Source organism: Electrona antarctica (genome assembly GCF_951216825.1).
Source record: "Electrona antarctica genome assembly, chromosome: 13".
Classification (NCBI taxonomy): domain Eukaryota; kingdom Metazoa; phylum Chordata; class Actinopteri; order Myctophiformes; family Myctophidae; genus Electrona; species Electrona antarctica.
In genome coordinates, this window is record NC_136794.1 from 11749419 (window position 1) to 11765691 (window position 16273).

Sequence of the window (16273 nt, forward strand, 5' to 3'; positions counted from 1 at the left end):
TGTTTTTTCTTTATTTTATTTTTTGTCTAATTCAGTTGATTTACAACAACGTGTTGGGAAAGTTTGAGAGCAAGAGTGTCTGTCCTGTTGTCTTCGTTTTGTTTGTCTGTCTGACATTTGTCCTGTTTAACAGTTTTTGTTTTTTTCTTGTTTATCACATTTATATACCTTTTTTATTATGTATTGTATTTGGAACATTTACACTACCTGTCACTATTATTTTTTTCATTTTATATCACTTAATTACTCATTATCTGCCAATGATATTCTGAAGTTATGTCATATACAAAATGCCTAATAAAAACAGTATTAAAAAAAAAAACGTTCTGTCCCAACCAGACCCTTTGGGCCCTATTATGCGTGTCTTAAGTACCAGGTCTTATGACTTAACTTAAGACCTGGAGGCGTGGTCAATGCTGTTTGGCCACTCAGAATAGCCAAATGGCATTGATCACGCCTCCAGGTCTTAAGTTAAGTAATAAGACCTGGTACTTAAGACATGCATAATAGGGCCCTTTGAGTGGTCTGGGTTATATAATGGTTGAGCCCCACAGCAGCTTTTAACACCTTGGATGTCCAGGCGGAGTTCTCCGTCCAAGTTCAAGGTCATGGTCAAGTGCCCAACACGGAGATTGATAAACAGGACGGAGATTAATGAAAACAAAACCGCTCCGCTCTAGAGCCTTGGAGCGCTTGTTGCCCGATCCGATGACGTGTCAAAAAGTGACACGTCATCGAAAATCTCCCCTGCCTGTTTAGCTGACGAAAACGAAAATCTTAAAACGATCATAACTCCCGATCTAAATCATCCCGTCTAATTCTGAAAAAAGATCCTGTGTTTGACGGCCTTCCGCGGTCCAGTCGCTAGTCGCGATAGATTTATTATTACCTCCCGTTGTTGTCGATCGACTCTAGAGTGGTGTGGCTATTGTTAGCTGCTACACACCAGCTTCCGGTGCGCCGGTAAAAGTGGTCCGTGCGCTACAAATGATGGGCACCCTGGATGAAATGGATTAAATAGTTCCGGGCCTCTAAGGTGTTAACATTGGTCCGGTTGCTATGGCAACGCCCCGTCACCACCAGCTATGGGACGTAAAATCTGATCTCCGTTTAACTCGGTTAGAAGTTTCTGGCGAGAGGTAAACAGTGTGTTCTTGTGCCAATGATACTAAAGTGTGTTGAGTGTGTGTGTGGGGCGGACGCGGGCAAACTCCTTCTCTTAAAGTGAACGCGTATGGTGGCACTTCATGAATGCTAACAGCTAGCCGGCAGAGAAAGAATTAAAATAGTGTTGTAGACCACTACAGACAGCTAGCGTAGTGGTCTACTCTGCGCACCTACAGGCTCAATGTAGCCTCAGTCTGTCGCAGGTTCGAGTCCCAATCCTGATGGCCTTTGCTGCGTGTCATTCCCCATCTCTCTCTCCCCGTTTCCTGTCAAACTACTGTACTATCAATAAAGGCATAAAAGCCCCAACATAAATCTCTCTCTCTCTCTCTCCTGGCTTGAGTGGCTTCCTAGCACGCAGGTGAGCACAACAGACCCTAACATGGTCATGATGACAAGCAGACACAAAGCTGTGTCTTAATTATCTGCAGAAGATAGTCAATAGTGACCAGAACACAACTCCCAAGGCTCAGGGATTTGTCAAGGTCTGACATATGAGTCATTATTCAGTGTACTGGCTCTGGGAAAGGAAAAATCACTTTAAAAATCACAAGGTATGGGTTGCACTGTCAGTTCATGGTCATGTGCAACCGACAAAGGAGATGGTCAAAATACGTACTCACATTAACGTAGTGCACAAGGCTCTCCTGCTCATTGACCTTGTAGGTCTGGACGCCATACTCTTTGGCCAATCGCAGGATGCGGTTCTGTGTGGGCCCGATATAGGCCCCGCCCAGATCGACCCACTTTGTCTGTTTATTCTGCATTAAAACGTAGCCAGGACAGAAAACAAAACATAAAAATGTGTATTATAGAAAGCTAAAAAGAAAATAATAGTGTAGACCAGGGGTTTTCAACAGGTGGTCCAATGGTCCTTGACCATTCATTTGATCATTTGATCAGGATTTGTTGATTTTTAAACCAGGGAACTGAATGACCTGGTGACCTATGATGACCATCCATGTAGTCGTTTACTGACAAGTTGGAGGTCAAGAAATTCCACAGAAAAAGTTGAGTTTGAATCTCAAGAGGGGGAAGTGCATTGAATTATCATTATTATCAGAGTCATTATTATTATTAGGAAATTATTAGTAGTCAATGGACCATTGGTTGAGAAACAGTGGGATGTATGTATACACATGGGATGCATAGCAACTAGCAAGTGTTACAAATGCACTAGCCCATTAGCCCACCCAACACAACAGTGCAGGTCCCCAGGTTGATTCTAAGTCAGGGTGGTGGTCCCTCGCCTTGTTCACAATCAGTTGAAAACCCCTGGTGTAGATTTATGGACAAAGGAAGACAGCAACTGCTTTGTGAATATAATAGCTGCAGGCTGTTACCTGTACAGTGAAGGTCCGTCCACCAACCCGATCCCTAGCCTCCAGAACTACAGGATTCAACCCTTGGGCCTTCAACAGCTTAGCTGCACTCAAACCTGCAGACAGGGAAGCAGATGCGGCCGGTTACAACAGTATATTTGTCACATACTGTATTATATGTTCTCTATTTTCATCTTTATTTCCGTGACCTGGCCTTGATTTGTCTTCAGGACTACCGGCTGAGCTAAGGAATGGGGGATTAAAAGACAAAAGATGGCGACGTTTTGTTTCATTGTGTGCTTATTTTAGGCTAAAGGTTAACCTGGTGGTGCTGGGCTTGTGATAGAATAGGAGAGTAACATGGCCAAAATAATACTAAACCAATGGCTAACAAGATTGGGGAAGATAGAGGGAACTCCCTCTAGTGTTGTGATCGTGGACTTTGTTGACATTCAGGAAGGATTTTGACAGGTTACATGGGTATCTAGTAGGGGTGTAACGATACATTTTTTTTTTATCACTTAGATTTTTATTTGTTTTTGAACAAACACACAATGATAAAGGACAAACACAGCACAAACTAACATGAAAAACAAAAAATAAAAATACAATAAAGTCGACAATGCATATCAAATCTTGCTCAATACATCACATATTCCTAGACATATTCTGGTGTTCCTCATTCCCCCATGCCCTCATTGCTCATGGTCAGGTCATTGAATATTGTCCATTTGGACCATTTGTCCTCCATTCGTTCCTCCTGCAGTCTCAGGCGATGTGTCAGTTTCTCCATGAGCTGCATCTCCTGAATCAACTCCTCCCATTGTCCCTGTGTTGGAGGCTCCTTCTGTCCCCATTTCCTTGTGATAGCCTTCTTTCCTGCCGCCAATAAAATGTTTACCAGATACCTATCCTCTCCTCGTATCTTTCCCCCCATCAAGTTTCCTAAATACAGGACATCACACTTCATAGGCACCTCATAACCCAACACCTTTTGTATCTGATCATGTATCACTTTCCAGAAAGACTCAATTCTGGGACATTTCCAGAACACATGTGAGTGATCCACATTTACATCTCCACAACCCCTCCAACATTGTATCTGTTGCTTCAACTGCTTGCTCATAATTTTTGGTGTTATGAAAAACCTGCAAAGATTTTTCCAAGAGAATTCCCTCCATATCCGCGAATTGGTAGATGATTGGTGCATTTTCCACATATGAGCCCAATCTTTTTCTGTAATTTCTATGTCTAGTTCTGCTTCCCATTTCTTTTTAATATATTCTGTTGAATGACTGCCACTCATCAAAGTCGTATATATTGCTGATATAATTCGAATATTTTTCCCCATATTTTTAATAATTTGGACAATACCATTCACTTCTATGGAGGGCTTCCCTTTGACTTCCTTAATATAATAATCCCTTAGTTGAAGATACCTGAAGAAATCATGTTTATCCAACATGTATTTAACACTCAAATCTGTGAAACTCTCCAATGCCCCATTTTTCTCCAAAACACACCAGGCTGTCATTCCTCTATTGCTCCATACTTTAAAGCCCTTATCATGTCCTGCGGGTTTAAATGAACTATCAAATGCCATCCATTTTAAAACCTTTATGTCCTCTTCAAACCTATACTTTTTAACAATTTTAAACCAGATCTCTAATGTAAATAGGGTGATTGGATCAATACGGTGTTTTATTTTCTTAAACTTTTCTTTGTCTCCTATAATATTCTGTATTGGATGTTTGTCAAATTCCTTTTCCATATCCTTCCATTTTGCTATATAATTTGGTTTACACCAACATCCTACATATCGTAGTTGGGCCGCATGATAGTACATTTTTAGATTGGGAAGACCCATGCCCCCTCCCTCCTTTGGGAGTTGAAGGGTCTGAAATCTGACCCTTGGCCTCTGCCCGGCCCACACAAACCTAGAAATCATTCTGTCCCATGTAATAAATTGCCCTTGGGGGACCTCTACCGGTAAGGACTGGAATAGAAAGAGCAACCTGGATAATACATTTATTTTAACTGCCTCCAACCTTGAGTTCAGGTCTAGTGGCAAAGTAGCCCATCGTTCAATATCTCTTTTTATCTCCTGATTTAATTTATCGTAGTTGGCTTTATATAATGTAGACAATTTTTTCGTTATGTTTATACCCAAATATTTAATACTTTTTTGTTCCCAATTAAAGTTGAAGGCTTCCCTTATAGATGCATTTGGTGCATAATTTAAAGCCAAAATCTGTGTTTTGGCTATGTTGATCTTGTATCCTGACAAACGACCAAATTCTTCTAATACCTTGCTTAAAACAGGAAGTGAGTCATTTGGTCTCTGGAGGAAGGCAATTACATCATCGGCAAAAAGTCCTATCTTGTGTTCGCTACCGTTTACCATCACACCTTGTATACCTTCATTGTCTCTCACTGCTTGTGCTAAGGGTTCAATAAAAAACGCAAATAACGTAGGCGAAAGACAGCATCCTTGCCTAGTCGATCGTTGTAGGTTGAATTTCCCTGACAAGCTCCCATTTATTTTAATTCTAGCCATAGGTTGTTGGTATAATGATTTTACACATTGTAATGCTTCCTTATTGAACCCAAATCTTGTCAATACAGCATAAAGGAACTTCCAATTGACCCTATCATATGTGACCACACGCGATATAGAGCCTGCCATCGCGGGGGTGGCAATTGTTGAGGACAGCTGAAAAAGTATTTTCTTTGTCCTTTTTTATTTTTCTGTCTAAAATAATCTGAAGCTATATTATTATCAGTGTTGGGCGCGTTACTTTAAAAAAGTAATTAGTTATAGTTACTAGTTACTTCTCCAAAAAAGTAACTGAGTTAGTAACTGAATTACTCTATTGTAAAAGTAACTAGTTACTAGGAAAAGTAACTATTTGCGTAAAAAAGTTGTAATATGTCAAAGAATTTGGATTGTTTTCACAAGCAGGTTTCACAAGCCAGGTGCATAGAGTAGAACAGCATAGACAGGTAGGCCTACCTACAACTTACACATAATAACCTTTGCCATTTGAGGGAGAAATAAACTTCAACTTCAATATATGTATTGCAAGTCCAGTTTTTAAGTCTCAATATGTTGAAATAAAAGTAAGTAACCTATTTTCCATTCAGTGACAGTTGTGCTAGTCAAAATGCTTCCTTAATTTGGTTTAAAACTTTACATAGCAACATGTTCACATACATTTGTCAACTATAAAGAAAAACACTGGACTACACTACAGTGCTTTTAGTGTAAATTAAAGAAAAACTGTCTTAGTTACAACTTCAGACAAGACAACTGGTATTCAGGGCCGCATTTAGGGTGCGAATGGTGCCGCCACACAGGGCCTCGCGCTAGGCAGCGTTTTTTGTTTTTTTTTTAAGAAAAAAAAGAAAAACTTTCCATTTCAGAGTCGGAGATAAAATAGGCAGGGGTGGTTATTAGCGCTACGCACGACGGCTAGAGGCCCGAGAGTTCTCTCTGAAAATATGTCGTTCCGTCGAAGTTGATAAGCTACGGTCGGTTTGGGGCCGGGCAGCCCCCGAGGGGAGCCTCCGACGGCCACGCGTCGCCTCCTCCTCCAAACTGGCGTCACTTCATCCTCCCGTTAAGCGACGCCCGACCGTCCCGTCGTGGGCCCCCCTGTTCCCCCATCTGCCGTGCAGAATTAGAGCAGATCTACAAGCTCACAATGCGTCGCAGCGCGACACGTTGTGAGTTTGTAGATCGGCCGCACCACCGCTCAACGCAGTCGAGTTATACACACAATGGAACGAAACAAAAACAAACTCTGCATGTGCCGTGCACGCTTGCGCTGCAGAATTAGAGCAGATCTGCAAGCTCACAATGCGTCGCAGTGCGACGCATTGTGAGTTTGTAGATCGGCCGCACCACCGCGCAACGCAGTCGAATTATACATACAATGGAACCAAACAAAAACAAACTGAACACATGTAGGCTAGTTTCGTGCAGATCCGCTCACAAACAAAACGACTAGTCACTCGAGTGAAGTGAAAAGGTAGGCTATGTCATGTGACTGTCATATAGGACTGTGTGTGGACAGAAAAAAGGTTTTATTTCAAATAATTAGTCACGCATGGACCGACGACCGCTCTCTTTTTTTCTAACCGTGTCATGTTTGCAGCAAGAGGAGCAGCAGCCCCAGCCTGTAGTAGCGCACGCACACACACACACACACACACACACACACACACACACACACACACACACACACACACACACACACACACTGTCAGCCAGCCCGTGGTAACAGAAAGACGCTTGACATAGTAACGGAGCACATTTCATTGTCAGTAACGGTAACTGCGTTGTAACGATGGAAATTGTAATTAATTAGATTACCTGTTACTGGAAAAAATAACGACGTTAGGTAGCGCCGTTTGTTTAAACGCCGTTATGCCCAACACTGATTATTATTCATGTCATGTTAGAGCAGGTCTGTAATAAATGTCAGAGCTGATATCGACATATAAATATGAAATAAATGCTTAAACATGTCACTATGTCTAATGTTATAACCATTGGGTTAACCAATGCTAACTAGACATACGGCTTCCCTGCTATAGTATGCAAATTCCGCTAAAATCCGCCTTTTTGTACACAATCGTTTTGGAAGATAATACTAGTCTTTTACTAACTGGCTAACAGAAATAGCACAGAAAGAAGTATTAACAACGATATTTTGTAAAAAGTGTGTTTATTTTGGTCCGCCTAAAGCTAATTCATGCTAATGTTCCAGCTGGGGGCACTGGTGACCACAACAATGGAAAATGCGGAAATGGCTTCCTATTTCCAATAGCAGAAGAAGAAGACTCGAATGAATGTATTGTAAACATTGTAACATTATGTCACCATAACGTGGTTATTATTAGTTGCTTTGGAATGTACCTGCCATGAAAATTAAGGTCATAATAACGCAGATCGCATCGATATGTAATATAGCGCGATAATGTACTTGTTTTAGCTTACAGGATTGATATCAATATATTAGCTAAATGTAGCTAACGGCTATCATTGTGGGGTTGCCAGTTTCTGCGAGAGAAATAAGCAACCCGGTATATGAAAACAAGCCCAAAATAAGCGAAAATAGCGGATCTACATGCATACAAACAACACAAATCTTGTGTCTGGCATAAATTATTTTCAGACAAATAATAATAATAACAGGCTAATGAAACAGAGGAATTAAGAGAAGAGCCAAGAGGGCACAATTTGTGCTGGGAGGGTTTGAGAGCAAACTGTCCTGTTGTCTGTTGGTTACTGTTTTTTTATTTTTTTATTTATTGCATTCATATAGCTCTTTTATTTGTACTCATCTGGAACATTTACATAGGCCTAATTTATCTGCCACTGTTATTTTCCCTTTTTCATACTACAAAAGGCCAAATAAATACAGTAGCCTATTTTAAAAAGGAGAGATAACAGGCAAACGATCAAGATAACAACATTCTCTAATTGTGTAGACTTATTGTAAATTAAGTAATGCAGATGTTTAACAATTATGTATATCTTGAGTGTAAAATGAAACAAAATGGACCTTTTTAAGGTTTATTTTTACACTTGATAGTTAAAGATCTAATAAGGGTCCACTTGGTTACCAACTCTCCATAATCAACTACACTTTAAAAACAAGCCCAAATAATCAACTACACTTTATTTTTGTCAAATACATTTTTATTAACAGGTTATAAATTATTATAAAATTGGTACAGTAGGCCTATGCATTATTTTTCTTTAGAAACAAGGCCAACTAATTATAATAAGCAGACATGGCAACACTGCTGGTTGACTAATGGAGAAATGAAGGGAAAACAGCGCCCCCTAAAGTCACAGATCACTGAACTAAAGCTTAGAAGTCCATTTTCTCTGCTTGGTCTTTTTTCCACTACTCCTGCAAGACATTTTTCTATAAGCCATATCTCCAAAACTGGTGGGTCAAACTGAACAACCAATATGTCAATTTGAAGCTATGATTCCCTGCTTTCACATGACATGAAAACGGAAATTCAAAAAAATCCAATGGCAGCCCCTCGGTCAAATCTGGTCACATATGCAGCCTCTGCATCAACACTCACTAATAAAGTGCTTGTTTTAGTCCTCTGTGCTTGGTCTACAACATGTATAGTTCTCCTCACATTGTCATGAGTCTGGCGATTGATTATGAAGCCTGTCTGATCCTCTTCCAACATCTCATTTGCTATGTCTGCTAACCTCCTAGATATAATTTGTGTATATTTTGTAGTCCACATTCAAAATAGATATGGGTCTATAGCTCCCACATTGCTCTTTATCCCTTCCCGGCTTTGGTATTACTGAGATTATTGCTTCGGACCAAGATGGTGGTATTTTATGTTTTTTCAGGGTCCAATTAAAGGATGCTACTAGCATAGGTACCAACTCTTCTCTGTACATTTTGTACCACTCCACAGGGAACCCATCACTTCCTGGTGATTTATTATTTTTAAAGGAACTAATTGCCTCCATAATATCGTCGGCTGTAATATTAGCTGTTATTATACGATTCTGCATTACCCCTATGTGTGGCAGGTCCAACTGATCTAAATACGTTTTCATTTCTTGTTCCTCTGCCTGTTCGGGCTGTGTATACAGCTTCTCATAGTACCGTTTAAAAACCCTCTCTATTTCCTCTGGTTCAGTTGTTAGTTCCTTTGTCTCAGGGTCTCTAATCTTGCTAATATTGGTCAATGCCTGTTGTTTACGCATACGTTTAGCCAATAATTTAGTGGCCCTTGCCCCGGCCTCATAATAATTTTGCTTAACATATTTACTTTTCCTTTCAATCTCATCTAATTGGGCATCCTTTATTTTAACTTTCAAGTCTTTCATTTTTTTATATAGTTCTTCATTTTTTGTTTTCTGGTAATCCTGTTCCAGTGCCCTTAAATCTTCATTGTTTTTCTTATAAGCTACTAATTTAGCCTTTTTCACTAGTGCCGTCTCCACTATCAATTTACCTCTCATGACAGCTTTCATAGCATCCCATACCATAGTCGGGTCCACTTCCCCATTGTTATTTTCCACAAGGTATGTGTTCAAATCCGTCCTGATTTTCTCTTTTCTCTCTTCACTGTTCAACATACCCATATTAAGTCTCCACGCTGTCTGCCTCTTCCTATTATTTAAACCAATTTTCAGAGAAAGTGGGTTGTGATCCGATAGATCCGCCCCTCCTATCTCACATTCCCCAACTCTGTAACTATCTCCCATGTTCACAAAAAATTGGTCGATCCTAGAATGGACTTTGTGCGCAGCCGAATAGTGAGTGAAGTCCATATCTGTCGGGTGGAGTCTCCTCCATATATCTACCAGTCCCATCTCACTCAGCGATGTGTTTACAAATTTAGCTAATTGCGTCTTGCTTCTTTTCTTACTTGTTGTATCTTTTTTATCACACAAAACCACATTTGTATCACCTCCTGCAATCAAAATACCATTTGTTTCCACAGCTATAATGTCAAACATGTACTTAAAAAACTTCTTATCACTTTCTGGTGGTGCATATATATTTACTAAAGTTACCGGTTCATTATCTATTCTTCCCTTCACAATAATGTACCTCCCTTCTTTATCTTTAATCTCTTTTTCAAAATCAAAGTTGACTGTATTAGCTATTAGTATTATAACTCCTCTTCTTTTTCCGTTTTTGAATGAACTATAATATGAGTTCCTGTATCCAAATCTTTTTAGTTTCTCATGCTCAGTTTTGTTTAGATGAGTTTCTTGTAGGAAAAAAACCTGCATGTTTTCTTTTTTCAATTTTGACATGACCCTTTTTCTCTTAATTGGTGAATTCAACCCATTTACATTCAGCGACATTATCCCCAACATATTAGACATTGTTATTCCTTATAGTTCCCTTCATATTTGTTTTCTGCCTAGTCATATTATAGTATTTGCATCCGCTTGTCGACAACAAAAACAAAAAACAAACACATAGCTTCCAAACACGATGTAAAACATCCGTGACCCTTAAACCCTCATAACAGGGTGAGGGGATAGTCCCCATCTTGTATGGGGGCCCCTCCCTAGACAAACTAGTACTAATCTCAGCCTGTGAGTTTCCCCAGTGTCTAGCCATTCCCTACCTAATAAAGCAAATCCTTCCAGTTGGTACATTTTAAATGCAAAATAATGAAAGAAGCCCTAGTATCTAACCTATTCCCTACACAGAGTTGGCAATGTATAATCAATGAAACAAGCCAAAAAAACGACCACTTGGGGTTTCAATCCTATTACAAAAAAAAGAAAGCAAAAAAAGATCCAAGTGCTATATCTATGGCACCCTCTGTATACCAATAATAAATCAAAGTGCTATATCTATGGCACCCTCTGTATACTAATACTAACTTTTTTTTTTTTCTCCTTTTATCCCTTCCTTTCTTTTTTTAAACAAAACAAAAACCTTCTTCGCTTATTCTTCCCCCCTCCCTCATTCAACCCAACTCTATGTTACCTCTTTTTACAGCAGAAATCATGTTCTATTTCCTTCTAAACATCCGTAGGTTGTCCTTAGCTCTCCACGCCGCTCCTCTCCTCTTCTCCACTTTTCTCCACTCTGGCGCCCGCTGGTGATTCTCTCCTGTACGTCGTCGTTCTCTCTCCGTCCCCGTGTCTCTCGCACCCTCCGCCTCCACCGCCGCTGGTGCGCCGAGTCCCGCTGTCGAGTCGAGGCTGGATCCTCCCTCCATGTAGCCTCTCTCCTCTATGGCCTGGGCGACGTCCTCCGCACTTCTGTACATTCTCTCACCGTCAGGCCACTGTATCCTCATCTTCGTAAACGGCGTCTGGAACCGGATTCCTCTTGCTTTCAACATTCTTTTGAACGGAATATAGTCTTTTCTTTTTTTCACAACTTCGGGTGGATAATCATGATCGAAGCCGAGCTGTTTGTCTCCTACTTGTATCTTCGCCTCCCAGGCTTTTCTTAGCACCATTTCCTTTGTCTCGAACTGAAGAAAGTTTGCCACAATGGACCGCGGAGCTGCAGTTGGGTGAGTTGGCTTCTGTGACAACGCACGATGCGCCCTCTGCAGTTGGAGCTGAGTCCCCGCTGGTAGCTCTAGCTCCGTGTGGAATAACTGCTCCAAATACCTAATTACAGAGGTTCCTTGTTCACTATCCTCTGGGCAATTGAATACGCGTATGTTGTTCCGTCTTGATCTGGCCTCGGCATTCAATTGTCTTTCTTGTAGTTGTTCAATATGTTCCACCATTGTCATCATGGCCTCGGTCGCTCCCGTCCTCCAGTCCTCCACCTCCGATATCCGTGTCTGCGCCTCGGCCATGTTCGTCCTCTGCTTAGTCACCTCTTCCTCTTGTTGTTGTAGCTCCCGGTCCACTATTTTACGATAGTTTGTGAATTCTTCCTTCATTTCCCTCTTCAGTTCTTCTTTAAACGTTGCTAGCTCCTGTTGTATACCTTCTTTAAAAGTCTTTAGCTCTCTGGTGATATCAGCGAGCCCGGCCCGTATCACTTCGGTGTAGTTCTCCGCCATGCTGCTTTCGGCGTTTTCTTCCAGTCCACTCCCGTCGTTGTTTTCTTTAGTTTGCTTATCTGCTTTATAACTTCGAGTTATCCTACGGCTTCCTTGTTGTTCACCACTCATTTCTCGTCATACCTTTTTCGTTTTGAATCTGTTTTTACGTGGTATTTTTAACTTATTTTGACCAACCTTGGGGAGCTCGCTAATCAAGCAGCTCCTTCCTCCACCATCCTACCGGAAGTCCCGTAACGATACATTTTAACAGCGATACGATACGTATCACGATACATGGTTGACGATACGATATGATACATGGACGATATTGGTTCATTATGGTGATCTGATACGATACAATGATTTGAAATCGATACAGTAACTATTTAAAATACATTGTCATTATTTTAAACTAAGTAATTAAACCCATCTTTTTCTTTTTTCTTCAAAAAAAAATCCTAAATAGCACGCACAAAAATGTAGCATTGATGATCGATTATTTTCATAGCAAAACGATTCGATACCGATTATTTGCATTGCAAAACTATACGATACATAGTCAATGTTGCCGTTTTCATTTCGATATACTTCGATTCTTGAAATTAAAATCGATTTGCAGTTACTACTGTATATCGTTACACCCCTAGTATCTAGTGAATCTTAGTCTTAGTGAATGGAGAGTGAAGTAACATGTGGGAGAGACGGGATGGAATGAATGGGAGGGAGAATGCAGTGCAGGGCTGCAGTAGGCACGAGAGGCACACAGGCAGACCAGCTGACATGCTTATCATGTGAGGAGAGAGAGAGAGAGAGCAATGCCTAGAGCTGGGCTTTCACATCTTCACTGACTGACTGACTGACTGACACATTTTCCACACACTGACTTCAGGCAATCTGTCTTAACTTTAATTCAATAAGACATTACACCAACCCACACCACTGTGTGCACACGCACGCACGCACGCACGCACGCACGCACGCACGCACGCACACACACAAGATTAGCATCGTAAAAGTGGTTCTGTTTTTTGTCAGTCCAGCAGTCATTCGAGAGCCTCTTTCACTGTGTGCCAAAATGAGAAAGAGAGGGAAGGGAAGGCTGTTTACGTACATGTTGTTTATAATAAATGAGCAATAAATGACAGCATTTTTCTCAATGACCAACCATGGAACAATTTGAAACACAAACAGAACAAAGGGGTCACTTGCAGTAAAGACGCCATATGAAAGTAAATTCGTGAGGGAGAAAGAGAGAGAAACAGGGAGAAGCCAAAAGAAAAGAAAGGCCCAGTATTCTCCTCCACACTTGGAGCTATTCTCTCTCAACAGGAGCTCACATCTGTACAAATGTTTTCGTGCTTTTGGCATTCTTCTTCTTCCCCGCTGGTACGCCAGTCCCCCAACCACCACCCATTTTCTCTCCTTGCAGATGAAGTCTGATATTAGTTTAAGCTCACATCTGCATGCATTACCCAACTTCAGCCTTCCCCTCATGTACTGTACTGTACAAACACCCCCACCCCACCAGGGTCTGTGGAAAGCATTAGGTCCTGGTCATGAGGCACCGGCACATCTTCCCCCTCACTAAATTGATGCCATTAGTTGTGCTCTACTCAAAAAGGTCAGACTCTGCGTCGTCCGACACAAAAGCACGCTTTCAACTGTCTCCATCTCCTGTTTATGCCCGGCAGCACTCACCTGGGATTGGAGCAAACAAACAAAGTGACTGCACACGGAGATGTGGCTTTGATCAGAGAGGCTGATAGAGGTAAAGCAAACATACAATCTAACATCATTCACAAAGGGTTTAATTTGAAGCAATTGCCAGTTCAAAGGATGCAGAAGCCTTCCTTTGTTGTCTGCCTCCATTTCGTCAACAGCTATTTCCCTATATCACAAGATTCGCCTAAGATTTAAACTCTCATAGATGTATTTCTCTACAAGAGTTTAAGTCACCTTCCCTCGGTGTACACTGCAGAGACACCATTTCAGAATTAGACTAGTAACTCCAAACATGTACAAATGCAAAATATAAGGTGCTACTGCTTATCCTCTTGCCCCAAATGTTAGAGAGGTGGCAGGAATTCTTGTTTCATGTATTAGTTCCTTAAGCCAAATTCCAATAGCGCAACTTTCACACTCGCTCACTCCCCTCGCGTCCTCCACTCGCTCCTTAGCGCCGCCCCCAGCGAGGAGGAGAGGATTCGATGCGAGGACAGAGTGGTGGAGTGGATTTGTCTCTAGAATCGGAATGTACAACGGCACATTCCGCGATCACTTATGACGTGTATCAATTCAATTCAATTCAAAAGGGCTTTATTGGCATGGGAAAACATACGTTTACATTGCCAAAGCAAAAGTGGTGGAATGTCACACAGACGCAGCTGGATCACTGTCTGGAACCGTACGGTCTACAGAATAGACAATTCATCATTTTGTGCATGTAACCGAGGCCAATGTGTATGGTAACATGTGCAAGGCTATTTATTCCTGAAATTGAAATAGTGAATAAGCGCCAGGATGCGCAAACTTGTATATTATATGATTGTGAAGGCATTCCTGACCTGCCCGCAGCCCGCGTTCCTTTTTGCTCGTATAAATCACCCCCCCCCCCCCCTGGCCCCCTCCCTCCGACAGTCCCTCCTCCGACGGTCTTTGCAAATAACGTACACTATAACATGAATCAGGTAGTCTCTCTGACTTACATATTCAGTTCAGTCCACATATAAATAAATACATTTTTGTCACCGTCATTCATAGCAGTCTGTGCATTCAGGCATGCACAGAGAGAAATAGCTGAGGCAGATGAAGTGCGCACAATATAGCCTATATAGCGCTCTCGGATAGCCCACTCGGCTCCTCCACTCGCCTCCTCGATGGAGCACATTAACAATTGGAACGTTAACCATTTCCGGGTCAAGCTGGAATGACCCCGAGTGACCGAGTGGGAGTGAGCGAGTGGCCGAGATTTTGGGTATTGGAATTTGGCTTTAGTGTTCAATAAAGACGTGTTTTAGTCCCATACATGGACTCGTTTACTTCCTGTTTACGTTGAGTGTGATTCCGGACACGTCTGCTCACTACCGCCATTGGGAACTTCTAAAATACGTCTTTATTGAAAACAAATTCCTGCCACGTACCGCTCTTGACAAGAGGGTAAGCAGTAAGCACCTTATATTTTGCATTTGTACATGTTAGGAGTTGCTAATTCTGAAATAGTGTCTCTGAAGACTGTGTATACAGGAGTGAGAGCACTTAAACTCTCGTAGAGAAATACATCTACGAGAGTTTAAAACTTAGGCTATCACATATGGGGAAGTATGAGGTCAGTGCATGTCTAAGTCAAACACTGGGAAATAATCAGTAAGCAGATACTGTTCCAGCTACAAAGTTGAGCTGAGGTGAACTGGCAGAGGGAATTGCTAATTCAGCTGACTCAAAGAAGATAAATCACAGAGACAGTTTGGCTGTGGCACGCGAGTGTTAATTATTATTATCCTTTTATTTTAGATAGGCTCATAAACAAAGTATATTGGTAAGTTCAGAGAGACAAGGTGAAACTATTGGACTATATCGGACTACTGTGGTGTGTAACTACAGTTGTCATATTTAATGTTAGAGTTAGACTAATCGCTGTAAGAAAATCGTTCCTCTGAAAAACAGACCATGCACTCACTGACAGAACCATTGCCAGTACCTACGTCTGTACCATTCACAGCAAGGAAGGAATTTCACAGAGACCATGAAGGCCCTGGGAGGCTGTGGGCCCGTCCGTGGCCTCTCCGTTTGGCCTCCTGCCCCTCAAAAACAAAGTAATATGCTCTGAGGCCACTTCAACTCCCCTGAAGGCATTACTACAGTATGAGGAAAAGGTCAACCATTCTCTTGTTGCAACTGTGCATGGCCAAAAGAGCTATTCTGTACAAAATGTGGATGTCTCATCCTCCTCTCTTCCTCCCTCCTCACTCCAGACAGTGGCCTTGTGGTTAGAGTGTCCGCCCTGAAACTGGGAGGTCGGGGTTCGATCCCCGGCCGGGTCATACCAAAGACTGTAAAAAAATGGGACCCAATGCCTCCCTGCTTGGCACTCAGCATCAAAGGGTTGGATTGGGGGTCAAATTTACTAATCAAATGATTCCTGAGCGCGGCGCACGCTGCAGCTCACCGCTCCTTGGCTGCGGCTCACCGCTCCAAGAGATGGGTCAAATGCGGAGAACAGATTACACTGCGGTAACGTGTGTGACAAATCGTAT

General features: G+C 41.7%; 1 protein-coding gene across 1 annotated transcript in view; it reads right to left on the bottom strand.

Moving 5' to 3' along the window:
- LOC306935672 (amine oxidase [flavin-containing]-like) overlaps positions 1 to 16273 on the bottom strand; it is a 46081-nt gene that overhangs the window by 22645 nt on the left and 7163 nt on the right. Inside the window, exons 2-3 of the mRNA XM_079518828.1 lie at positions 2511 to 2605; positions 1791 to 1928 (exon numbers count right to left, since the gene is read on the bottom strand). Of these exons, the coding sequence (XP_079374954.1) occupies positions 1791 to 1928; positions 2511 to 2605 (233 nt within the window). The remainder of the gene's footprint in view (positions 1 to 1790; positions 1929 to 2510; positions 2606 to 16273) is intronic.